This window comes from Rhineura floridana, chromosome 10, assembly GCF_030035675.1.
Source record: "Rhineura floridana isolate rRhiFlo1 chromosome 10, rRhiFlo1.hap2, whole genome shotgun sequence".
Taxonomy (NCBI): domain Eukaryota; kingdom Metazoa; phylum Chordata; class Lepidosauria; order Squamata; family Rhineuridae; genus Rhineura; species Rhineura floridana.
Genome location: NC_084489.1, coordinates 21,481,800 through 21,508,895, shown reverse-complemented (window position 1 = coordinate 21,508,895; position 27,096 = coordinate 21,481,800). Strand labels below are relative to the sequence as shown.

The 27,096-nt window shown below is 42.2% G+C and overlaps 1 protein-coding gene across 2 annotated transcripts; it reads left to right on the top strand.

Annotated features, from left to right (window-relative positions):
• Nucleotides 1-1,993: 1,993 nt before the first annotated feature.
• On the top strand, nucleotides 1,994-25,852 carry LZTFL1 (leucine zipper transcription factor like 1). Of its 2 annotated transcripts, none has more exons than XM_061587217.1 (10): nucleotides 1,994-2,102; nucleotides 3,058-3,182; nucleotides 5,578-5,772; nucleotides 6,238-6,298; nucleotides 7,359-7,427; nucleotides 14,955-15,020; nucleotides 15,120-15,197; nucleotides 17,241-17,414; nucleotides 23,215-23,318; nucleotides 24,607-25,851. In XM_061587217.1, the coding sequence occupies exons 1-10, from the start codon at nucleotides 2,100-2,102 to the stop codon at nucleotides 24,623-24,625; spliced, it is 894 nt and encodes a 297-aa protein (XP_061443201.1). In that variant the 5' UTR covers nucleotides 1,994-2,099; the 3' UTR covers nucleotides 24,626-25,851. The 2 variants fall into 2 exon arrangements, with proteins under 2 accessions (XP_061443201.1, XP_061443202.1); XM_061587218.1 differs by lacking the exon at nucleotides 1,994-2,102 and adding an exon at nucleotides 2,446-2,733 and having other exon boundaries at nucleotides 24,607-25,852.
• The last annotated feature ends 1,244 nt before the right edge of the window (nucleotides 25,853-27,096 follow it).

The window sequence follows — 27,096 nt, the reverse complement described above, 5'->3', positions numbered from 1 at the left end:
TACTTCTGAGTAAGCATGCAGAGGAAATGTACACCATGTATTTTAGCCCTTCAAATATGTACTTGCTTGCATAGTAGGGACTACCACACAGACATAACTAAGCCCAGTTTTGCACAGGCAAATTTACCTGCACAAAGAATATGAGAGAACTTTGCTGGAGTTTTGTTTTGTTTCAAAATTTGACAACTTTTCTGCTTATGCATTAATTACTGAACATTGGTTTATTAACGTTAAGGTAGATCTTGAACAAAAAAAAACAGGCTCTGTAAAGGAGCAAAATTGACCAACATGAATTGATTCAACTTGATATTTTGTTTTATAATTGAAATCAATGTAGTTTCTTAACTCCTTAATCAAAAAAAAATAGCTTGAGATTTTGACCCTGCCAAAATATATTGCACAGTATAATGACACCAAATCTCAATTGATCTTGCATTGGTAATAACCACATCTGTACATTTATAATCTGTACATTTGTACACATGCAGAATGGCCTTGGACTAGAATGTTTATTGATGCTTTTTATGCTCAGGAACTGAATAAAAAGTCACTATCATTTAAAGTGAATCAATTCTATGTAAGGTTGCTAGATCTCCCGAGGCTTGGATCATGAGTCACAGAGGGCAAAGGTGGGGAGCACAGTTTGGTCAAAGCAGTCACAGGAAGGGCCCACTAGTTCTTGGTGCCTTAAGATAGAGACTGATGGATTGGCAGGGTGGGGGGAGAAAATGGCAAAAACTTTTCAAGCCAAGCTAAATCCCCCCCCCCAATTCTGATATTTTACTCCTTCCCCTGGAGACCTTGAGAAACAGGCTAAAATCCTGGAATTTCACGACAAGCTGAGACCTGGCAATCCTAGCAATTATCATCAAAAGGAAAATTTGCAATGCTAGTGTATCTGGTTTTCTCCTAAGAATATATTTTAAAATTGGGTTATCAAGTTGAAGAATCAAACATGGATCAAATTTAGCCTATTTTATTTACTACGGTTGTATATTGCTATTATGTGTGTTAATTTATCTACGGGACTTTGAAAACTGCAATAGATCCCACCCTTGTTTTCTCCCTGCTTTGTGCATTGTGACAGTATAAATAGGACAACATAATTTGCCCCTAAGTGAGAGTATGTTTGTTTTTCAAAGTTTTTTATTTACCCTGATGTAATTTAATTCTTGAACTTGAAGGCAAAGGAAAAAATGCTCCCCACACATACACACAGAAGTAGTTGAATCTTACTCCCAGCACCAGCAACGAAACAGTGCCGTCTGCCACTTTTGAGAACAGCAAACTAGCTTACGGGGTGCACACACAGCTGTATCTTCCACCAGACAGGAAGGGCTGTGGGATTGAGGCTACTGCCCCACCTCCAGGATCTGCCATCTGAGACGACTGCCTCAATGGTAGGGCTGCTATGTCTGCAAGACTGGAAATCCCTTCTGCTGAGCTCGCTCCGTCCGTTTAGTTCATCGCAGAAGAAATTTCAACACGAGGAAGCAGGCCAGTGGCTGTAACAGAGTTTAGGAAAGCAACCCTATCACATACTGACTTACCCCGGTCCTGATGCCTAAAAACCAATCTCCTAAAATAGGCTGTATTGCACAAGTAATGGCAAAGGTATTTTTAAAAAAATATTTAAGACCTTTAAAAAAAAAAATGGTGCGCTTACACGAAATAAATCCTGAGTTAGAAAGAGCACACACTCTATGTTATCGATTTGGGGGGGGGCATGCTGCTGCCCAGTGGCAGCCTACGCTACAGCCCTGAATTATTCCACTTGTTTCCTATGGAAGAGAAAGACAGCGCTTCAAAAGTAACCACGAAGTCCAATGCCCAGATATTAGAATTGTCATTCGAATGTTCAGCATTCTGTGCTGCCTTCTCAAATCTTCACTCGGTCCCGTGCAACAGTCAAACCAAACGACGGTTTGCAGAGGCTTCGCCACGCGACTGAAAACACCTCACTTCCGGTCTCGCGAAGGCTCTCTCTCCGCCAACGATATTTTTAAAGCAGGCGCTCGCGAGGCTTCTGTTTCGTCTCCGTGGCAACTGTCGAGCTGTAAACCATCTCTCTCTCGCTGAGGACCACCGAGCGGTTCGGCATGGTGAGCAACCGACGCCTTACCTCACTTCGATCCCTTTTGAGCCCCGCGTCTGTTTGCTCGTAATAACTATTGCAACAAATTCCCAGGAAAGGGTAGAAAATCTGGTGTCGTCTGCCGAAGTGGTGGCGCCTTTCCCGCCTGAAAGAGGCCTAACCAGCCTAGGCTTTTGAGCGCTCTTTCCTCCTTGGCAATGGGTTTAAAAATTAAGAACTCCTCATGACGGAAGGTCTGAGATCTCCGTGATTCACGGCGCAACAACACGCACCGGCTCGATACTTCAACCGTCTCCCCCTCCTTGCCCCGCCCCCTTTCATGCAGGACGATGCCTCTCAAGTATCGACTGAGTCCGTTGGTCTGGGCGGAATTGTAACATAATTTTGGTCCTGGGGAGCCTTCCCTGTACCTTTTTATCCTACTAGCTCGTTGCCAAATCTCGTAATGCCGCTGTTAATTTATCATGCAGATCGGGGATGGGGAGGAGGAATCTGCCCTGTGCAACTTTAAAGGAGAGTAAGTCCTACAGAGGGGCTTGCTTTCAGGTAGAGGGGCACATGATTGCAGCTTTATGAATTGTCACATATTCCGTGTGAGAGTCTGGGAGTGAATAACCAAGACTGCATCACGTATTATTGTGAGTTTTACTTGCTTGTTTTCTTTCTAGTTTATATCTTATCTTTTCCTCCAAAATATATGGTACCATCTGCTGCTACTTATAGAATAGCTCTGGCTCCAGTTTTTAACCAATAAATCTTTACAGCACAATCCTAAGACTGGATTTAAATTGATTTTTAAAAATGTGTTTGTGTAGGACACTATTAAGTTGATTTATTACCCAACTTTCACCCTACGGTCCCACGGTGGGTCAGCACAGTTTAAAGTACAACAGTAAAAACCAAAATTCTTAGTCTTAGATACTTCATTGATATGAATGTTATTGTTTTTACCCTCTTCACAGGCGGAGCTGGGTCTGAATGATCACCACCAGAATGAGGTTATCAACTACATGCGATTTGCTCGCTCCAAGCGTGGCCTGCGTCTCAAGACGGTAGACTCTTGTTTTCAGGACCTGAAGGACAGCAGGTACGCTATGGATGAAATTATACGATTGCAAACTCAAACAAGACCAATATTAGCAGTCGTTCTTCAACATCGTATGGGAAATGACATATTCTAACTGTCAGGTGGTCATATTTGCGTGCTCTACTTTTGTAAAAAGCAGGATGAAGACATTTTGGAACAACGAGCATGACTTGAAAGCACCCTCGTTGTGTTCAGTCTAGTGCTGGGCCAAATATTCAGCCAGACGTTTTTGTTGGTTATTGAGGGATAGAGCAAAAATGGTCCTCAAAGTTTGAAAACAATCTTTCAAGATGGGTATATTTTTGGATTTTTCAATGGGTGGCTTATTAAAGATGAGGCAGTTGTGAGGGTCTCCGTAAAAAAAAAAAAGTTGTTGCCTCTTTAACTGACGGCATAGCTGCCTTTAGCACTAAGTGGCATTCCTTTCTAACTGGAAACAGAATGGCTTTGTGGAGTCATTCCTATTCAGCCATTCAGTCCCAATGAGAAAGGAATGCATTGGCCTGTTAAGGGCAGCTCCACCACCACATGGTGGCAGCTTTTTTGCTGTTATGCTTTTGTTTTTGTAAAAAGAGAAAAAATCCTCAGCTGTCTCACTTTTTAATGGTAAGCCCACACCCTGAAAAAGCTTGGAATTTGTACTGATCCACCCTAAAAAATCCCCTCCTTTGCAGAGCACAAATTACTCTGTGAATATGAGGGGACAGGATGTCTGGCCTGGCTCTTGTTCAGTCCAAACTTAACCTTTCATCTCCAGGGTCAAGTTCTGAAAAAAACTGTATTCAGCAAGTTTGCAACAGACTTGCAAACAGCACTGATTGGCTGGAGACTCAAGCTGTCACTGAGAAATATTCAAAACAGTTTTACACTTTAAAAAATGTGCATGCAGTATATGAGCACACCAGTGATTGATTCACTTGTATATATGTCTCACTCAAATTTGGAAGACAGGAGAAAGTCAGGCTCAGTCCATGGCTAAGGTATGTGATGAAAATTCTCTTTTTATATTACATATGGCAGATAGATATACACATATCAATTTGCTTTAATGGTTCTGAGTTTAAACTACGTCGGCTATTGTTATGTCTTATTTATAATATATACTTTGTATTTTTATATTTTATTGTATATCAGTCGAGGCTCTTTTGAGAGGGTGATCTAGAAATGGAATTGATCAGTAAAATAATTAATTTTTATTTATAATTATTTCATTAATATTTGAGCCCTTTATTGTTAAACCAAAGGCAAATTTGTTGGTGGTCCCCATAGTGGCTTAAATTGAATCAGTGCTCAAATTTGCAGCCTCATTTCAGTGCCAGAATATGCATACTCAGTACATAAAATAATAGAAAATTCTTCTGATCAAGTACAGAGTGCGCTCTGTCATCACTCAGTGACCACAGTCTCATCCTACACATTTGTGATGAGGTAATATTCCCAGGTTACTATATGGAGCTTCCACATTTAAACCCCAAACACCTGTCTTTTTAAAAAGTAACTGAGTTCCAGTCTTCAGAACATTTGTCAGTACACTTCATCTGCGGGTTTGCATCTTTAACACCAGCAGACCCTAATTCCACCTTCAGAACTGCTTCCAGGATTGGACCTTTACCACCAGACTCCCCTTGACTCTGCCTGTAGCCCCTTCTGTCCACTCCCTGTGGAAGGAAAAGCCTTGAACCTGAACTGTTGTTACTGTCTGCCAAACACATGCATCTTTAAAACATTTGTGTTGAAATGTAATTGTTGTAAGCCATATTGGAAGGGAACCTTGGCTGGAAAATGAGGTATAAACAAATAATATAAATAAATATAAGAATCTGATATCTTGTTTCCTGCTGCCATTTAATAGGAAATACGAAGCTGTACCAATAACCAATGCAGCAACATTTGTTTCAGCATAGGCTGCAGATGTGTCAGTGTAAGTGGTCAGTTGGAGTATCAGTTATTAAATAGTAACACTTTTACATACAAAAATTGTAACATATATTTGCTAACACTTGCTGGGATTCAGAGCACTATTCACTAATTTTTGTACATACATGAGTGCTTTTCACTTTCCTCATCCTGGCAGCAGCCCCATCATCTCCTGATATGCTACCCTCTGAGGTTTGGAAGGTCCTCTGGAATAGCAACCCATGAGACATGAAGAGCTACCACCAGAAACAAAAAATTACTGCTATTGACCATATTTACAATGTACTTTTCTCACATGCATGATCTCTGTCTATGTATTTAAGAAGCTTTATTTAAAGAATCAATTTTAATAAGCGTGTTGATTGCCAGTCACCTTTCTATAAAAATAAATTGTTGTGTTTCTTTTTTAAGATCTTTTATTTCTTTGATATTTTTGGTTGCTGGCATGGTTATTTTAAAAAATCCTGTTTCTACTAAGGCTGGTGGAAGACACATTCACTATTGATGAAGTGACAGATATATTGGATGGCTTACAAACTGTGGTACACAGCGAAGTGGAATCAGAACTTATTAATACAGCACACACCAATGTACTACTTCTGCGCCAGATTTTTTCCCAAGCAGAGAATTGGTATCTTAAACTACAGACTGACATATCGGAGCTGGAAAATAGGTAAAATACTATAAAGATAATTTTGTATCAACTTAAAATGTATCCTTACTAATAAAGTATTTCTTACTCATGTAATAACTCCACCACAATAGTTTCATAAATGGCAAGTTAAAGCACAGTCTTGTTTATTCAGACGTACTCAGTGAATTAAATGGAAGTTAGCCCCTAGTGTGTTTGCAATCCAATACATGTCTACCCAGAAGTAAGCTCCACTGGGTTTAATGGGGCTTACTCCCAGGTAAGTGTGTATAGGATTGTTGCCCAAGTCTTAGAATTTTTCATCTAAAAGGTGGTTGGTTTTGTCTTCATTATAGATATTTGTTCATGAAAAATTCTGTCTTGGCACAATTTGTCCATGTAAAACTAGGGGGCTAATTCTTCCATTTTATATTGTATCGAATGTAAATTATAGCTTGGTGTTCAATAGAATTACTTGACTAAATTATTTTTCTGGTATTTTTCAAGAGACTTACTAGAGCAAGTTGCAGAGTTTGAAAAGTCAGAATTTACAACTTCAAATAAGAAGGTGTGTGTCTGTTTCTAAAATTATGAAATTTATTGTGCCAAATTTATTGCAAAATAAGGGTGTGAGCCTTTTATGGCTCTGTGTGTAAGGGGAAAGTACCAATAAGTGAAGTTATTGCTTAGATCAGAGATTCTCATATTTTATCATAGTGAGATTTCATTAGTTTAAAAATATATTTATTTGTCTGTATATAACTCTACAAATTTATTTGCCCACAAATCTAGTGAGTGCCCCCGCAGACTGACCCATGTGAGTCCTCTTCCCTGAGTTAGGAAAGGGAGATTTTCTCAAGTTGCGCTGTTCTTGGAGCAGGTATCAGCTGTGAGAGAGATTAATACTGCTTTTGTATGTTCCAAAGCTCAATGTCCTATGGAGGTAACATCAGTCAGCTCTTCAGGATGGAGAGAGTGAACAGACTAACCCAGTTACCCAGGGAGCTAGGGAGAAAGCAGTGGCAGCCCAGTTGTGGATGGGATGGAGAGCAGGGGATTCTTTTCATGACTGGAAGACTGGTTGAGGCAATGGCAGCCCAAGGTTGTAGCACTGCAGAAAAAATGGGGCAGTGAGGGTGATTCTGTTCATAGAGGAAATGGATAAAGCATAATCACCTACAAGATAGGGCATGAGGGAGTGAGGAGGTATGCGTAGCATGGACACAGCTGTTAAAGGAAGCTTCAAAAAATGGCGTGAGGAAGAGTGTCCCCAAGGTTTCTCTCTGAACTGGGAAGGAATCTGAAGAGGAGAATGAAGATGTATGCTAGCAAACTTCCTTCTGTCCAACCGAGACCGTTGGGATAATTGCTTTGGAGTATGGGGTATCCCTTTTTGGATCCCTGTTCCAGACACCCCATCTTCTCTCATTACTCTTAACATGTAGAGAGGAAATGATGGAGGGCTCAGTGACAACCACAAATTATGGAAATGCTGCTCTGTATAATATTTAGAAATGAATACTCTTTCTGCCAGATCATGGGAAGGCTGGAGCAATAATTGCTGTTATATTAAGTGTTAAAAAGAAAATGTATACTTTTTATTTGTAATATTTCTGTTGCTACTCTAGCCTACTCCAGAACTGGTGAAGCCTAAACTTACTCCACTGCATGAAGGGGCATCAGAACTGTTGAACAAGGTAAGACTTTGTTCTTGTTATATTTATGGTGGTTCATCATTGTTGGTTCAACTGAGCTCTTTCATATTATTTCATACCCTCTTTAGAAGGTATTGTAATCCAGAATGCATTGTCTCTTCTTAGCACCATCTCTGTTGTCTTTTTGATGCTTTTTGAAGACCCTCCTCTTTCGACAAGCCTTTTAAATAGATGCTTTATCCCAGTCTGCATTTGTATTGGAATTGTTTTAAAGATGTTTTTAAAGATTTTTTAAAAGATGTTTTTAGTGTTTTATCACTTGTTTGCCACCCTGGGCTCTTTTTGGGAGAAAGTATGGGATATAAATTTAATAATAAATAATATAAAATTTTACAGGACGTCTGTGTGCAGGTGGAGTTAAATGGTACATGTAAGAAGAAATATGGGAGAGGGGACAGGAAAAGACTTTTAAAGATGAAACTGATGTTGAGGAAGAACGTGAAGCTACATTTTCGACAATGGAAACAGAACTGGAGAACACACATAGAGTAGTCCAGATTCATGTGTTTTTGTACCAAGTTTAGATGGACCAATTTTCCATAGGAGGTGGGCCATCACTGCGGGGTATTAGCTCCACCTATCGTGCGAAGGCAAGAATGTTTTTGAAGTCAAGACTAGGGGCGTCAGGCCCCTCCCACTCTCCAGTTCATTCTTGCCTTCGTACGAACAAGATTGGATTTATAACGTAGCATTTAGCTAAGTCTCTCGTATTTGTTTGTTATTTGTCTCTAGTCCTTCCTTTCTCTGTTTTGTGTTTAACTTTCCATTTAATTTGAGGCTCCCCACAGAGACCGCGACTGCGGTTCTCTTCGTTTTTTCGTCAATTTTTTGAGCTTTTCATCTCGATTTATTTTACTTACTTGTCTGGGGGTTTCCTCAGAGACCGCGGCTGCGGTTCTCTTCGTTTTTCGCCGCTTTTGAGCTTTTTCCCCCTGGCTCTCCATCGGGTGCTCGCGGATCTATTTTTTTCTGTGCCGCGCTGCCTCAAGCAGCACTCTGAGGAGCTCTTGGAGAGACCGCGGCTGCGGTTCTCTCCCAGGCGGGAGCTTGCGGCTGCGGCTCCCTGCCTTTTTTCCCCGTCACCCAACTTTAGCCTGCCGGAGTACTGCCTCATCGGAGCCTGTTGCTCCGGCTCTCGGGGAGCTCTGTACTCGGCGGCGACTGTGGCTTGCCTCCTGCGCCTTCTTCCGACACAGGCTTCTCTCGGCAGTCCCCTTCTTGGGGTTTTTTAGAGCCGCTAGTGCAGCTTTCAGCCCTGCGGATCCTCCTGCGAGAATCTGCTGGGCAGCCCTTCCCCCAGTTCGTTACCAGGCGGCCGCCATTGCTTTTTCTCCCTCCGCCATTTTTGGATCGTTGTTTTCCCGCTCTCTTTTCCGGGCGCCATTTTGGTTAGATTCAAAATTCCTGCCTTTTTTGTTACCCCTTTACTAACCAACGGATACCTTCCCTGCAAGCTATCTGTATGTGTGTTGTATGTGAGCAGTAGACAGACTTACACAGGGCTTACTTACACACAGGAGCTTTAATTCAGTGGCTGACTCATACAAATCTACTGTGGCTGACTCATACAAATCTACTGCGACTGTATCAGCAAGGCTGGAGCTTTAATTTCAGTGGCTGACTCACACAACTCTACTGTGACTGTATTATCAGGCTGGAGATTTATCTTCAGTGGCTCCCTTGTCCTATATTAAGGCTGGAGATTTAAAATCAGTGGCTCCCTTGTACTAAATCTAGGCTGGAGATTTAATTTCAGTGGCTGTCTTATACTAAATCCGAATTATATTCTGTACATCCTGCCCCCTCTGTGGCCATGTAACACGCCCAAATCCAGCCTACAGCACTAATCTGAATTATATTTTGTACATCCTGCCCCCTCTGTGGCCGTGTACCAAACCTAAAATACAGCCTATATTTTACAGCCCATATTATACTAACGCTGATACCACAGTGCATCCTGCCCCCTCTGTGGCCGTGCACTTAGCCATCTGCCAGTGTATCCTACCCCATCTGTGGTCGTACACTGTGCCAGTTCGGGTCTTTACATCCTGCCCCTCTGTGGCCGTGTACTGCACCCAAGTTAATATAAGGTGGCAGAACAGCCAGGCATGTCGCAATCAGCCAATATGATGCCAGATCAGCCAGGCATGTCACAAAGAGCCAAGCCGCAACATTCTAAGGCGACTAAAACTAAGCACCTTAAAGTACTGGCTAAGACAAAACACCTTTCCAGACATAGCAAACCAAAGCGGCCGCGCTATGCCTCTGTGCCAACCGCAGCAACTCAGGAACACATGAGCGATATATTTCATTCCCCTGTTGCTTCCTCTGACGAGGAAGATTTTGCCGGCTTTCCCATTCGGCCTTCGCCTAACCAGCCTCCCTCCGCTTTACCGCCCCAAACATCTGCTCCAATAGCCACTCAGGCACAAACATCTGCCACAACTGGGCCACAGCTGTCCCTTGATTTCCTATCCCATCTTCAAGCCATGCTGACATTGTTCACCCAAATGCAGTCACCACCACAAGTCACTGCCTTACCTCAACTCAACATGGATCAACGTGCGTGTCATGAGGCTCACCCTTCCTGTTCCCCAAATCCCTTTGATGTTGCCAGAGGCAGATGTATGGACGAAGCCTCGTATGCGGAGGAGTCAACCTTCACTGATCACGTTGAAGGAGATGACGACTGGAGCGACTGTTCAGATCATGAGGAAGATACATCGTATCGCTTGTTTAATGCCTTAGACTATCAGCCCCTGGCACGCAGAATAGTTAATACCCTTGGTCTCCAGACTGCGCCTTCAACTTCTTCCACCCCAACTATAAAAGGGGCCAAGGTCCTCAAATCTCCTGCACCTACTGAACACTACATCCCGGTGCCGGATACAATTGCCAAATTGGCCTCTGAAGAATGGGCTCACCCATTCCAATCTCGCCGCTTCATGAACTTGGCTGACAGGTTTTATGCCCTGGCTCCGGACTTTGCCACCAAGTTAGACGTCCCTGGCATAGATGAACCAATCGCTCATCTCGTTTCACGTTCTCTTTTGCCCAGGGAAGAGGAATCCCAACTAAAGGATACTACAGAGCGACGTATGGACTTCGCCCTCCGCAAAACCACGAGGCCACTGCCCTATCCATGCGTGCCTCGGCTTCGGCCTCCATTTTCTCTAGAGCAGCTATGATGTGGCTGGATGATCTTCTAGAGGACACTAACCCTGATCCTGTTGCTCTCAGAAGGTCACTGATAAAGTTACGTAAGACAGCAGCTTTTGTAGCCGATGCCACATTGGATGCCACTCAATTGGGGGCACGAGCCATGACGGCTCAGATAGTCGCTCGACGGACCCTCTGGCTTCGCCATTGGCAGGCTGATTCAGCGGCCAGAATGAACCTGTCCAGGGCTCCTTACTCCGGATCTTTACTCTTCGGCGATGAAGCTCTAAAGCAGTGCTGGTTGATCCCAAAGACGCCCACAAACCGGTTCTGGCCACTGTCAAGAACATTGACCACAGGCCTTTCAGGGGATTTCCTCCCTTCCGTTCTAACCAGCCCTTTCGAGGAACGCAGCCAGGAGGACGAGGCCGCGACTTCAGATCGTACGACCCCAATTCATTCAGGGGCTCCTGGAGCCGACGCTTCCAGGGCAGAGGTCAGTACCAAGGGCGCAGGGGCAACTCATCGTCCTCATATGGGGAGGTCCTCGCCAACGCAAGCAGTATTAACACACTTCCCATAGGTGGCAGATTACTTCATTTTGGAGACCGTTGGTTGCGCCTCACTACGGTCTCCTGGATCAGGGACCTTTTCAGTTATGGCTATGCTATAGAGTTTTGGGCAATCCCATCAGACAGATTCCATCTGTCCCCTTGCCCAAGGGCACCTGCCAGGCACAGCATCATGCAGACAGCTATACACCACCTCCTGGACATAGCGGCAATAGAGCCAGTTCCCACAACTGAGAGGTCGGAAGGGGTGTACTCCCTCCTATTTGCTGTGCCTAAACAAGATTTGTCATGGAGGGCGGTATTGGACCTCAAGTTTGTCAACCGCTTTGTAACATATCGCAGGTTCAAAATGGAATCACTCCACTCCATTACAGAGAGTTTACATGAAGGAGACTTCCTGGTTTCTATTGACCTTAAGGAAGTGTATCTCCATGTGCCCATTTGCATAGCCCACAGAAAGTTTCTTCGGTTTGCTTTTGGCCACCAGCACTTTCAATATAGAGCGATGCCATTCGGCCTCTCCTCTGCTCCAAGAGTGTTTACCAAAGTGCTACTCATCCTAGTGGCTTATCTCCGTACCCAGGGGGTTCACCTCTACCCATATCTGGATGATCTGCTAATACGGGCCAAGTCTGAGGAGCTGGCGCATCATCATTTAACGATCACCCTCAATGTTTTGCAGGCCTACGGTTGGCTTGTCAACTTCGACAAAAGCCACCTTCAACCAACCCAACGCCTACTACATCTAGGGGCAATGTTGGACACCCTCCAGGCAATGGTATTCTTGGCTCCAGATTGCATTACTGCCATCACGAGCATCGCAAGGTCCCTGATGCAACAAACATCCGCAGACGTCATGCTTCTCGCCAGGGCGCTCGGAATGTTCATCTCTACAATCCACATTGTGCCATGGGCTCGAGCCCACACTCGGCATCTCCAATGGACTCTGCTGCCCTTTCAACAGGACATTGCCAACTCCAACCATCACAAAGTTCATCTGAGCCCCGCACTCCGCCTCTCCTTCCACTGGTGGACCAAGGTTCAACATCTCACATCTCTCCAAGGGCACGTCGTTCAAAGAACCCCGCAGGACTGTTGTAACCACAGATGCCAGCCTCATCGGCTGGGGCGCCCACTGCAACTCCCAGTACGTCCAGGGGGTTTGGTCCACCGCAGAGCAAACTCAAAGCATCAACTGGCTGGAGCTGAAGGCTGTCCATTTAGCTCTACGTCATTTTCAGTCTCTGTTCCCTTTGGACCATGTGCTCATTCGAACAGACAACACGTGTGTAAAATCACATTTGAACAGACAGGGGGGCACCAGGTCTCATCCTCTGCAAGACTTAGCCTCCCTCATCTTTGTCTGGGCAGAGCAACATCTACAATCCCTGAAAGCACAACATCTCAGAGGGATTTGGAATGTGACCGCAGACTGGCTCAGCAGACAACAGGTCTTTCCGGGAGAATGGAAACTTCATCCAGCCACTTTCCATCGTCTCCAGTGTCGGTTCGGCGTCCTCTCAGTCGACCTGTTCGCTTCCAGTCGCAATTGCCAGCTTCCCAGGTACTTTGCCCGATACCTGGACTCAACAGCGGAAGCAGTGGATGCTCTGACAACACCATGGCCAGATGGCCTCTTGTACGCCTTTCCTCCCATACCATTGTTAGCCAAAACCTTGAGGAAGGCGCGAACCGAGAGGGCACAGCTGGTTCTGATAGCACCATTTTGGCCACGCCGACCATGGTTCTCAGATCTTCTGGCAATGTCAATGATGGATCCTTGGACACTTCCAGTCAGGCCAGACCTTCTATCCCAGGGTCCAGTATGGCACCAGGACCCTACTTGGCTCAATCTAACAGTGTGGTGTTTGAACGGGGACATTTGAGGTCAGTTGGACTGTCTGACGCTGTGATTGATATTATTTTGGCCTCGAGAAGACCATCTACCACTCGTATTTACCAACATACTTGGGTGGCTTTCTCCAAGTGGTGCCAGTCACACCACCACGATCCATCTCAGCCCACTATGCATCAGGCGCTGCAATATCTCCATAGCGGATTTATGATGGGACTTCGACCCAACACTCTACGTTGACATGCGTCCACTCTGTCGTCCATTCTCTCAGTGTCCTCTCCTGGAGTTCATATTTCCTCACACCCGTTCATCAAATGTTTTTTGCGGGGAGTCGCCCTCCGCTCTCCGGCTGTTGTCCATCGGTTTCCCTCATGGAGTTTGCCGAAAGTTCTGCAGGCCTTGCAACGTCCTCAGTTTGAACCCATCAGGACCGTGCCCCTACGTATGCTGTCCTTCAAGGTCTTGTTCCTGATCGCAATCACATCTGCCAGACGCGTTTCAGAGTGGGGCGCGTTGTCTTCTGCTCGACACCTCTGTGTCTTCCATAAGGACTCTGTTGTGCTGAAGACTGATCCTTCCTTCCGTCCCAAGGTTGACTCAGTTTTCCATTGCAACCAGGACATTGTTTTGCCGTCATTTTGCCCAAATCCTACCCATCCTCTCGAGAAGGCTTGGCATTCGTTGGATGTTCGGAGGGCTCTCAAGACCTACCTGTCTAGGACCCAAGAGATTCGACGAACGGAGTCTCTGTTTGTATCCTTTCATCCAAGGTCTATGGGGCATAAAGTATCCAATTCTACCTTATCCTGTTGGTTAAGGGCATGTATTACTTTAGCATATGAGTCTCTGAAGCTGTCAGTTCCAGCTAGTATAACGGCTCATTCTACCAGGTCAGCTGCCACTTCGGCTGCTTTTGCCACTAATGCTCCTGTTGCCGATATTTGTAGGGCGGCAGTCTGGTCTTCCCCACACTCGTTTATAAGGCATTATAAAATTGATCGTTATGCCTCTGCCGATGCTTCCTTTGGCAGACGAGTGTTGCAACAGGTTCTTAATGAGGATTAACATGTGGGTGGTCCCTCCCTGTATGGGCTGCTTTGGTACATCCCGCAGTGATGGCCCACCTCCTATGGAAAATGTACCATTGGTCTCACCTGAAAGGTGATTTTCATAGGAGTGGGCCATCACGTCCCTCCCAGTTGGAGGATGACTAGATATTTTCTAATGTGTTTTATATTACTGCTACGCTATTATATTTAAATTTAAGAATGAAGTCAAGACTTCTAGTTCTGTTATATCGTTATGTTAGAGTCATGTTATTATGCATGTGACTATTGTGTTATTTTCCTGCTGGCAGGCCTGTTGGCCTTGTTCTTGTATTTTTAGATATCTCTTTTTAGACTCGCTACGAATGAACTGGAGAGTGGGAGGGGCCTGACGCCCCTAGTCTTGACTTCAAAAACATTCTTGCCTTCGCACGATAGGTGGAGCTAATACCCCGCAGTGATGGCCCACTCCTATGAAAATCACCTTTCAGGTGAGACCAATGGTACATTCTCTATCAACACCATCCTTTGATTAAGGTGGTATATAAATAAACTATACTATACTACTACTACTATTCCATCTGTTGGTTTCATCCTTCAGTTACTTTCATTATTCCTTATTCTGTGATGCCTCAGCAGTCCTATGAGGAAGCAGCAAATATCAATCAAATGGGTCCCAGTTTGGACCCTGGATTAATTTTCTGCACATCTTAGGTTTTTTCAAATAAGCCAGGGACCAAGTATGTCAGAGCTTAGTCACTGCCTTAACTCCATTCAGGGATAATTTTGTGTTAGTCTGAAAAACACATCTGTGTGATTAATTTACTGATAGAGGGAATTTGGTCAAGATCAAGTTGAACTTTTTATTTGCCCACAGGAAATTGCAAGAATCCAAGAAGAAAATGAAAAATTGAAGACTAGATTAAAGACCATAGAAGTGCAGGTAAGTTTGCTTGAGATGTTGGTATATGTGTACCAAAAGAGCAGTAATTCTATTAGTTTTTAAAAAATATTTTCTAAATGCTATTTTCAATTTTTTTAGGCTACAAGTGCACTGGATGAAAAATCAAAGTTAGAGAAGGCTCTACGAGATCTACAAATTGCCCAGGGAGATCAAAAGGTTTTCAAACCATTTCTGTTAAATACTGCTGTTTTGATAGAATTACTCTGTGTAGATTATTTTAGTACCTTCAAAAATCTTCTTAATTGTACTTACCCAAGTACAATATTATGTAAAATTGTTTTACAACCAAATGTGAGGAATAACGAGTACCAATAAAACAGATTTCCTCTTTTTATGACATTGGCATTGCAAAATGAGCATTTCTATTGCCTCCTAAATTTGAGTAAGCTTTCAGATTTCTTTCATACAGTTGTTTCCATTGTTTTAATTCGTATTTCTTTTTTATTTTGCTTTCTAATATGGTTTGTGGTATTATTTAAATTCTCATTTCTAAGCATTTTACTGCTTTGCTCAAGATTTTACACTTAAACTATTTACATATGGTGCATCTGCTGTTGTCAACTTAAAATGCTTTTTTTAATCCAGATAATCCTTTCTATGCTTATTCAGAAGTAACTCCCAGTCATTTCAGTGAGGCTTCCTTACATGCAGGTTTTACAATTTTAGCAGCCAAATTCTATGTGTGCTTAGTTGGAAGGGCTTTACTGCTAGGTAGTTGCAGCTCAGAGATCTCATTTTGATTGTTGGTGGATATTTTTTTTACCAAAAGGATAGAATGTAGAAATCACAAATGGGATGGGGCGCTGCCACAGATTTGGCCTCCTGGCATTGCTGCCACTTACTGAGGGAGAAGTGGGGAGAGGCAAGGTGGCATGGAAATCAGCACTATGCAAGTAGACCAGCAGAGCCAATCAGGCAGTTCTGCTAATGCAGTTTCAGTGCTAATCTCCCCACTGCCTATCCCTTCCTCCTCCTAGTGAATGACAGTGACGTCAATCCCAGGTGGCCAGGTGCACGGCACTGCCCCTCCCCACTGCCTACTCCTGATGCTAAATAAAATGAATCCTACAATACTAACATATACAATAATAGTTTCATGATTTCTAGTAATGATGGTTGAGTCCATTTTTTGAACTGTAACAATAGTGACTACCTGAGTTTCTAGCTCATTTTTTTTCTCAGAGTGGTTTCTATCTCTATTATAAATGCCAAATAGCAGTTCATGAGTTAGTGACTTACCAATCAAAGGCAACTAATCGTTTTTTAAAATGTGGTACACTTCTCCTATGATGCCCATGGTTACATTCAGCAATCAGACATATTGAATGAAAATCAAAAAAGGAAGCAAAGCTTGTAACCTCACCATGCTCCTGCTTGTCGCCCTGGGCTCCTGCTGGGAGAAAGGATGGGATATAAATGAAATAATAAAATAAATAAATGTGAAGCTATTTTATTAAAATAAATAGGGAACTCCACATGTACACAAATCAAGTATCCAGGTACTGTGTGTTCCAGAAGAGCTGTTGCTGGATAATATTTTGATTAATTATATTAAATGTGCATTTATACATCTTCCTGATGAGGGAATATTTGTTCTAAGGCAACATGGTACAAATGAAAGATACCAGTATTTTCAACATTGCTTGTCAGAATTAAGATTATATTATACTTCAGAATACACTTTTAGGCTGCAATTCAGCACATGTCTATTCAGAAGTAAGCTTCATTGGGTTCAGTGGGACTTACTCCCAGGTAAGTGTGTATTGGATTGCAGCCTTAGATGTTTGGGTAATGACATAAAGTTACTTCTTTTATTATCCACTTCTTGTTCTGCATAAAGTGTGGCTGAATTAATGTCTCCACTAATGTTTTTATCATTTCAAGAACTCTGCAACTAAGAAATAGTGTCACAGGCTTTCTTTTTCCTCTTCCATTTCATTTGTCTTTTGCATCATGTCTTTTGTAAGCCCAAGGGCAGGTACTGTCTTATCAGTTGTTTGTAGGATTTTGGAAGCCTTTTTTGACTGAACAACAGGATAAAAATTATTTAAATGAAGAAATGAGTGCATTGTATATATTCTTATATTTGGAAACTTCAGTTTTTGAGAGAGGACAGTTATTTGTTCTCAAGTAACCAACGGCCACGTGTTTATTTCTTCATTAAAAATCATGTTTATATTATTTTATTTTATTTTTTAGTTTAACACAACTCAGGATATTAGTGAATTAGAAAATAGCATGGCTGATCTGAAGTGCCAGCTTGAAAAGACTTTGCAAGACAGTACTGCAAGCCAAAAATCATTGGAAGAGAATCTGGTAACAACAAAGCATGATCTTCTTAAGGTTCAGGACCAGTTAGCTATGGCTGAAAAGGTTAGTTTTTATTTATTTATTTATTACATTTATATACCGCCCCATAGCCGAACCTCTCTGGGCAGTTTACAGCATACCTGTAGTCATTGCTATCTTTTTTAACTCCTGGAATATAAGGCACTGATAAAGAGCATGAGCTCTTTGTAAAGGAGAATGTAGAACATGTAGGCTATCTCCAGACGGGCATTTGCTCACAAGTGGGTTGTTTGGATCCGTTATTTCTGTGTGTGCAAGTGGCACACAGGGGTCCACCCACTCCTGGTTTTTTTCAGTCACCATATTCATTGCTATTCTGCTCTTTGCCATCTGCACCAATGGTTGGAGTTTGCCAAAAATATTCCAGGTGTGTGTATTTTGTCTCTCCCCTTAATTCCTTATCTATCCTCCCCCAGTAAGCTTGCAGGATTAAACTGCAGTTTGCTTGTTCTTTTTTAAAAATACATATTTTTGTGTAATTCAGATTTAACAGAATTGTGCAATATCTTTCTGTAAATTAAGATAATTCTCTGAGCCTTCTCCAACTGTCCAAGTCTCGTGTAGCATCAGAGAGATTTTTTTAAAAAAACAGCAAGAGGTGGCAAGAGGCTTCCTGTTCAACAGTGACACTTGCCGACTTTTACTGGGTTTTTCCCCCCAAATCTCTCCAATATCTCCATGCTGCAGGAAGAGTCTCTTGGAGAAGTTTGAAAAAACAGCAAGAAGAGACTCAGGATCAATTTGATCTCCCTTTCCCCATCAGCAACATGATCTGTGGATGCTTCATGCTGAAGCTGGATGTCAGTTGTAGAAGGCTGGGAAAGAGGAATTACCTTAATTTACAGAATATCGGCATACGCACACAGACCTCACACAGAGCTTTAAGTGGCCCCAAACATTTTATTTTTATTATTAGAGATCTTTCACAAATCTGCTCATGTGAAGAGCAAACTGAAGTAGAGGTGTGGCAATATAGGCCACCATATTGAAACTACTTGTGTGACAAACTACCCACCAAATAAAAATGCACTAAGGAGCTTCCATGCCAGCAGTACCTACAGATGCATGACTGGCTATTTTTACTTAACAAAGAAAAAGGAAGGGCTAGCATTTTGATGATGTGGATGTTGCAAAAAAGTTCCAAGCATGAGCAGCACTAAGCGAACACTAAATTGCCATCTGGAAGACCCCATAATCTACACTGTTGAAGAAAATCTTGAGTATCTTTTTCATGACCTTTTACAGAGAATTAAAAATAAAGACTAATTAGCAGCAATATTCCTGTTCTTTTATAAACCTTAATTTACAAGTTTAATTAACATTTTGTTTTATCTTACCATATCATATGGTAATGGAAGTTTTGAGTTTTCTGGACTTATCTCATGAAGTAAACAAATAATTAATAGGAAGTGAAAGCTCAGCTTCAATTCTATACTTACCCACCCCTAATGCCAGCCCTGGGTGAGCTGAGGGAGGCGCCAAGCTGAGTTTAGTGGCTGTCTTTTGAATGTACTATCTGCTGTGAGCTAGGGTGGCAAAAAGCAAGTGTCTGTAACCTTTTTTTTTCCTCGGGACTCTACAGGTTGTTTAGGTAAAGGTAAAGGTGTCCCCGCGCTTATAGTGCAAGTTGTTTCCGACTCTTAGGGTGACATCTTGCGACATTTACTTGGCAGACCGTGTATATGGGGTGGGATTGCCAGTTCCTTCCCCGGCCTTTCTTTACCCCCCAGCGTATGCCAGGTACTCATTTTACCGACCACGGATGGATGGAAGGCTGAGTGGACCTCGACCCCTTTTACCGGAGATTCGACTTCCTCCTTTCGTTGGAATCGAACTCCGGCCGTGAGCAGAGCTTTGGCTGCGTTACCGCCACTTGCCTCTCTGCGCCACGGAGGGTGTAGTTGCTTAGGTACTAACTACAAAAATTATCTTCCTTCCATTAGCTTTAAATTATGTTGCTTTCTCAATTCCCACTTTGATGTTATTTGTGCTAGGTGAAAATCAGTTAAACACAGCTTTACTCTAAGGCAATGTTATCAAGCACTTAGCACTTCAAATACAATAAACACTACAAGCACTATATAAATAATATAATAAAGTCATAAGCTGTAAGAGGTCAGCTAGGTAACTTTTTTATTTATAACTTTTCTTTATTATTTTTAAAGATAAAAATATTGGATATTCCACAGTAAAGAATGCTTACCAAAAGATATGAACTGCTACAAAACAAAAATATTAGAAATAAAACCTGTAATAGCTGAGGAAGGAGTGTTGAAGTTCAGGAAGGAGAGTGTGCAGCAGGAGCCATTTTGTGTATGTGCTGAACATAATAAAAAATATAGGCCAAGAACTCCACGAGACTCCCCATGAGAGTCATCCTTTGAGAGCCACCCATACCACATGGCAGAGACTTCATTGGGATCTTAGGACTGGAGCAGAAGAGCAGCAAAGAGTACCTCACCAAAGATTTCTGAGGAAGCTTAGCAGTCATGGAATAAGAGGAGAGGTCCTCTTGTGGATAAGCGATTGGTTAAGAAGCAGAGAGTAGGAATAAACGGACAGTTCTCCGTGGAGTCCCTCAAGGATCGGTATTGGGACCTGTACTTTTCAACTTGTTCATTAATGACCTAGAATTAGGAGTGAGCAGTGAAGTGGCCCAGTTTGCTGACGACACTAAATTGTTCAGGGTTGTTAAAACAAAAAGGGATTGCGAAGAGCTTCAAAAAGACCTCTCCCAACTGAGTGAATGGGCGGAAAAATGGCAAATGCAATTCAATAGAAACAAGTGTAAAATTATGCATATTGGAGCAAAAAATCTTCATTTCACATATACGCTCATGGGGTCTGAACTGGCAGTGACCGACCAGGAGAGAGACCTTGGGGTTGTAGTGGACAGCATGATGAAAATGTCAACCCAGTGTGCGGCAGCTGTGAAAAAGGCAAATCCATGCTAGCAATAATTAGAAAAGGTATTGAAAATAAAACAGCTGATATCATAATGCCGTTGTATAAATCTATGGTGCGGCCGCATTTGGAATACTGTGTACAGTTCTGGTCGCCTCATCTCAAAAAGGATATTCTAGAGTTGGAAAAGGTTCAGAAGAGGGCAACCAGAATGATCAAGGGAATGGAGCGAGTCCCTTACGAGGAATGGTTGCAGCATTTGGGGCTTTTTAGTTTAGAGAAAAGGCGGGTGAGAGGAGACATGGTAGAAGCGTATAAAATTATGCATGGCATTGAGAAAGTGGATAGAGAGAAGTTCTTCTCCCTCTTTCATAATACAAGAACTCGTGGACAGTCAAAGAAGCTGAATGTTGGAAGATTCAGGACAGACAAAAGGAAGTACTTCTTTACTCAGCGCATAGTTAAACTATGGAATTTGCTCCCACAAGATGCAGTAATGGCCACCAGCTTGGATGGCTTTAAAAGAAGATTAGACAAATTCATGGAGGACAGGGCTATCAATGGCTACTAGCCGTGATGGCTGTGCTCTGCCACCCTAGTCAGAGGCAGCATGCTTCTGAAAACCAGTTGCCGGAAGCCTCAGGAGGGAGAGTGTTCTTGCACTTGGGTCCTGCTTGCGGGCTTCCCCCAGGCACCTGGTTGGCCACTGTGAGAACAGGATGCTGGACTAGATGGGCCACTGGCCTGATCCAGCAGGCTCTTCTTATGTTCTTATGTTCAAATAAGAGGTAGCTCACTCTGGGCCTTTTTCATAGGCATTGCTGGGGAAAAGCCTGGGAGTAGCACTGCTATGTTTTGCAACCCTGCACAAGCCATACAACTTGGTAACACTGGAAAGCTACAGGGCTGCCTGTGGGGTGGAAGCTACAGGAGGAATTTTCCCCAGACCTTCACAAAGCACAGGGCCCCCTGCCTCAGTTCCTGTGTGTACCATTGGCCCTTGCCCTTACCTTGCCACATTGCACCCTAGAATTCTTGGTATTTCATGAAAAGAAGAAATAGTGTATTAAAGTTGAAGATGACACTGAATCTCAACATGTAATTCTGACATAATGGACCCTTTCCCCAGCCATGATGAAGTAATTTTACATAGTTGTGTATAAAAAATGGATGAGATGGTAATTTGAGGCTTAAGCTGGCTATAAAATGCATCCTTGGGAGGCTGGGAGGGGGCTGCTGATTAGCTAGGCCTGCAGCCCAACTGTAATGTAGTCTAAATCAATCATGATAAGGTAAAATCTTTATGTCTGGGCAGCAATAGAGATAAGATTGGTCAGGCAGGCTCATAATTGGCCCAGGCTAATTAGCCCTGATTACAGAGTTTGTTGTAAGGAGAGAAAGAACAGGCTTTAAGGAAGGATTCTGTGGCAGAGTAGGTGGCCTGTTCTTGTCACAGAAAGACCTCTAGGCCCATTGGGGAAAGAGTTCAAATAATGTGTGAGTGATTGTCACCTAAGATTTCCAGGCCGGGTGCCACTGGAATGTAATTTTCTGTGGAAGTTAACACAAAGAAAGATGTAGGAGTGGTACATGTCCAGGGTTTAAGGGAGGAATCCTGAGTGAGCGAGCAGTGAAGGCCAGCAGCAGGCCAAAACTAGAAGACCTGTGAGACTAAGCCCCAGGAAGAAAGAAGCTCTGCCAGAAGGGGTGGGGAATTTGGAGGAGGTACTCAGGAGAAGCACAACCTGATCCCTGATCCCCATGTAAGAAAAAATAAAGTACATCTGTCATTCTGCTTGATCCCAGGGCAAGGAGGAGCTGCAGGTGAGAATTCTCACATGTAGTCCATGCATGCAATAATTCTCACATATGCTCTGCACACACTTGCATGAGTCCTTGTAGGGGACAGCAGCAGGGCCCACAACATCGCATCTGCACTGGTCCCCATAAACCCTCTTGGCCACTGCAAAGCTGACCATGGAGGGGGTGCCTAAGGCACTCCTTGCCCAGAGCTCTATTTAGGGCCAGCTCTGTATTTACCTACCTGGGAAAAAGGCCCATAAAGCTCAGTGGAACATACTTCTGAGTGGACATGTATAGGATTGTACTGCAAATCTAATTTTTCTCAGAAGCACTGTCTCACTGTAGCAAATTGGCAGAAAGTTGCAAAACATATGGCACAAATTCTAAGTAATAGATCAAAGTATATGTAAATTAACGGCATATATAAGATGAAATATTCAACATACTTGTTCCATAAATTGTTGCATCATATATAGTAGGGATGTGCACTGGCTTCAAGATTCGTATCTGTATCTGCGCATCTTTAAAATTCTGAGTTACTTTCTGCTCTCTCCACTTGATCTGTTTTTTGGGTACTGAACCGCTCTGTATAAAATGAAACTCTGTGTTCCCTATTCACTATAATTAAAGGGATCTTAAAAACAACTATAAACTTTTTTCCCTTTTGGCCAAAGTGGGTGAAATTTACAGGCACAGGAGCCCCTCCCCCCCTCAATTGTAAGCTGATACATCCAGGGATTTTCATGCAGGGTACTTTTAAAGTTTGAAAAAAAACTAAACAAAGAAAAGGTCCATGTCTTCTTGGTTTTCTGCCATGATTGGATGCTATTTGTTGGCATGGGCACTTCTTAGGGGATAAAGCCTGCCAAATTTCAGAATTATATCTGCAGTTAGTTTCCCACAAGAGCACAATTTACTATTTGGGATGGATACAATAGGAGTTGAACCCCCAGAGGCAATGCACACCACTAGTATTTAATGTACTTATTTACTTGTCTTGTACTTGAAATTGAATGCTGATATTTTGAACAGTTTTTAAGTAGGAATTGATTAATACAGTTTCTATTTCAGTTTTTAAAATAACTAAGTAAATATATTGGTATTTTCAAATGAACAGGAATTGGAAAAGAAGTTCCAACAAACAGCTGCCTACCGCAATATGAAAGATATTCTCTCCAAGAAGAATGAACAGATAAAGGAGCTACGAAAGAAGCTTTCAAAGTAAGTGGTGCTCTTTCATTTGTCCTCTCAGCATGTGTTTTGTATGGTAATGTTTGCTTTTGAGAAACCTCAAGAGGTTGATATTTTTATTAAATGAAAACTCAAGCTGGGATCCAATAAAGCTGCTTCTGGTGCACCTGAACCTTTTGTGTCTCAGAGATACTTTATTCTTTTTTTCTTTGAAATGTAGACTCACATGCCATATTACAAATGACATCTGAAAATCCCCACAGTTTCAACAACTGTTTGCCAGAGAGCACAGGTGACTGTTGTGTCAGAAGCATAAGTGAAAAGCTGCCTTGGACATGCAGAACTAGTTGCAGACATCTTTGGATCCCAGTCTGAGTTTCTGATGTTCTTTCTGTAACTTTGACAGAACTGGTAAACATGCATACTACAAGACATGATTCTTACTGAAGTGCAGCAGAAAGGAAAAAGCAGCTCCCTTTATTAATAAGATACTGTGGTAACACAGGGCACTTCTTCAATTTGCTAACAGTGTACCACTAGCAGACAGTGGAGTGGGAATGCAGTGCTCACCTGATCTCCGGTCACCTGCATCACTGTTGCATACTGAAATGGAGACTGGGAGAGGCAAGGGCAGCATGGTGCAATGCACCAGCAGGAGCACCAGATCAACTCTGCCAGTAGCACAGGCAACTTAGAAGTCAAGTGAGTGCCTCTTCCCCACCCTGCCATCTGCTATTGCAGTACACGTCTCATTTTCCTTTAAATCTTTATAAAGAGAGCTAAGTAACCCAAGCAGAGTCCTTTAGATATTTAGAGTGAATGTCTTTCCAGTGTTGCTTCATTGAAATTGCACTGCAGCATTGGAATGGAATGCTTCAAATAGAGATTTCAGATTATTATGGTTTTGAGATGCTTGGATTATAAATCCTAGGATTGTGTACCAAGATGGTAAATTATCTGAACATTTCAGAATTCTGAATCAATTCAACAATTGGCCCTGTCGTGTGACATTATATAATCAGAGCCAATGTGGTGTAGTGGTTAGAGTGTTGGACTATGACCTGGGAGACCAGGGTTCGAATCCCCACACAGCCATGAACCTCACTGGGTGACCTTGGGCCAGTCACTGCCTCTCAGCCTCAGAGGAAGGCAATGGTAAACCACCTCTGAATACCGCTTCCCATGAAAACCCTATTCATAGGGTTGCCATAAGTCAGAATCGACTTGAAGGCAGTCCATTTCCATTTACCTTAACATTTTACTTGTTTATATCAAATTATTATATTTTGATCTGGTTTTTGACTTCTTTTTCTTGTAGATATGAACCAGATGATTAAGAACTGAAGATCATTTGCTATGTTAAGAAACTGCCACAAAAAGAAGATGCAGTGGATCTTGAAAATGGGATCTATTTTTTCCAATGTATTGCATTTTATGCTTTCCAAGGAGTTTGTTTCCTGTTTTTCTAAAAAAAATTGTTTAATGTTTGGAATCCATAAGAGAACTGAGAAAAAAGAAAAGTGATAGTTCTATTTCTGTATTTTATGCCTATTTTTGAATAGTTACCTTGTGCATTACCTGGAAAGCTACTAACACACAAGTAGTAGCCAATTCTTGTAAAGTAGAAATATCTGTTTTAAACAAAATGTTAAAAAGTTTAAATTCCAGTTCTTTCCATTCCTATAAGATACAGGCCCAAAGAGTTCATTCCTTACAATTTACATGCTTCTCAAACGTGGCCTTTCTTTTACAGTTGTACTAGGAGCAGTATAGTATAGTAACTTGTTTATTAATACCTGCTATTTAAGAAAAAATGATTAGCTCAATAGTTTCCAAAAGAGCTTCTGTAATAAAAAAGGAAAAAACCCACAATCTATTTGCTATATGTAGGCAGCAGAAAAGTATTCAAGTGTTAATTAACTATTAAAAAAATATTTTTGTGTCTTGCACATCTAATTGATCTTACTGTCTTAAGCTATTTATTACATTACAAATGTAAGACACGAACCACCACATTTATTTCCCATACACCTTCCATTCATTTCACTGGCAGTTTGAACAGAAATTCTGGGCAATCCATGCTGAAATTAATAGGTTATGTGCAGCAAGCAGTCCTTCTAGATTCCTTCCATGTATTCCAGCAAAAACATACTGCGCTTTAAAATTAAAAGTTCAATAGAACAAAAAGTAGTTTTTTCCAAATCTGCTGAGTTGCCTAGATGAAAATGTTATTTTGCAGTGATGGCTTAAATTTCCGAGGGAACCCTTGTTGCACAATAGTTGACCACTTCATTGTGTATGTTTACCAGCCTTTTGGGTTCTGTGGAGCTGCCATCCTGTTGTTATATTAATTATTTTTGTTATATATGTTATCAAATTCTTCAGAAATTCAATGGAAATTCTGCTGCAGATATTATGGTGGGCGGGGGGTTTCAAGCAAAATCACAAGGACAATAAGTTTTTGTCCCTTAGTTTAGATACAATATCTAACCTCTAACTGAATTTATATCTCTTGACCTTTGTAAAAGCTAGCACCCAGTGTATATCTGAATGGGATCTAATTCTGTAGGGTTTTATGTGTACATTCTGATTATATAAATCAAACACGCATATCTACATTTGTGTAGTTTATCTATTGTGGTATCTTCTCTTTTGCAAAATTCAGACTATTTTGGCCAAGGCCGTATAGCAGAAGTGGAGAAACTGTTTCAGCTCAAGGGCAGGCCAGAGGCAAAAGCAGATGGAGCAATGGATGTGGCTTACCTTTGTACCATAGGCTACATTCTACTCACACCTCCAGGTCAGAGGTTTCTGTGCACACAGTCTCTTAATCCAAACAAGCAAGAGGCATTCCTGTTGTTATGCGTTGTCCCACCCCTGAACAGGAAAACGTAAAACAGAATGCATGAGAAGAAATGTGGATCAATATGGGGAATTCTGACCAAGGTGCCACTTCATAGTATCAGCCTTTACAGCACCATTAAGTGAAGGGATAGGGAAGGTTGTTTATGGGCATGGTAAATCTTGGTTCTTTGCTTTGCTTCAGAGCACTATAATCTGAATATACATATATCATTATATAGTAGCACTCATTACCGAGTAGTTACAGCCAGAATGACAGTTCAGGTTGCTTTTTTAAAAAAAATACAGCCTCTTCCAAATAATCCTAAATTGCATGATTGGTTTTTCAATATGAAATGTTTTAAATCTATGATTCATTACACACACACCCCAAAGACATAAGAGTTAAAGAGGCAGCACTGTATTTAATAGATGGGAGGGACTGAGAGTGTGTTCTTGAGAGTTTCTGAAGAACGTTCTTGTAAGTGACATTGGTAGGGAGAAAGAAGGATATAACGGAAGAGTTGAGAATAAAAGCAAAGAAATTATTAAGTAATGACATGAGAGGACCCCTGCCTCTATCAAACCAAGTGTCAATCATCCAGCATCTGGCTTCAGGTGGATGCCTCTTTAAAAACACACACACAAAGTCATCACCCATCTTCCTTTTGATTGCTTAGATTTTGAAACTGCCTCTGAAAATTTAGCTATCGGGCTATCGGGGCTAACAGTTGTTGATAGTCCTATCCTCCATGTTTCAGTCTGTCAGGGAAGGGGAACCTTTTGGCTCCAGCACCATGAAATTTCTAATTTCCCCTTTAAAGCTTTTTCTAAGAATGTGGCAGGTTCTAGTAGCAGAGCCTATGGTTTATATAGAGTAGACCCATTATAATTAATGGCCATGATTAACCTAGGTCCATGAATTTCAGTGGGTCCACTCTAAGAAACGGTAGCTGAATACAACCCA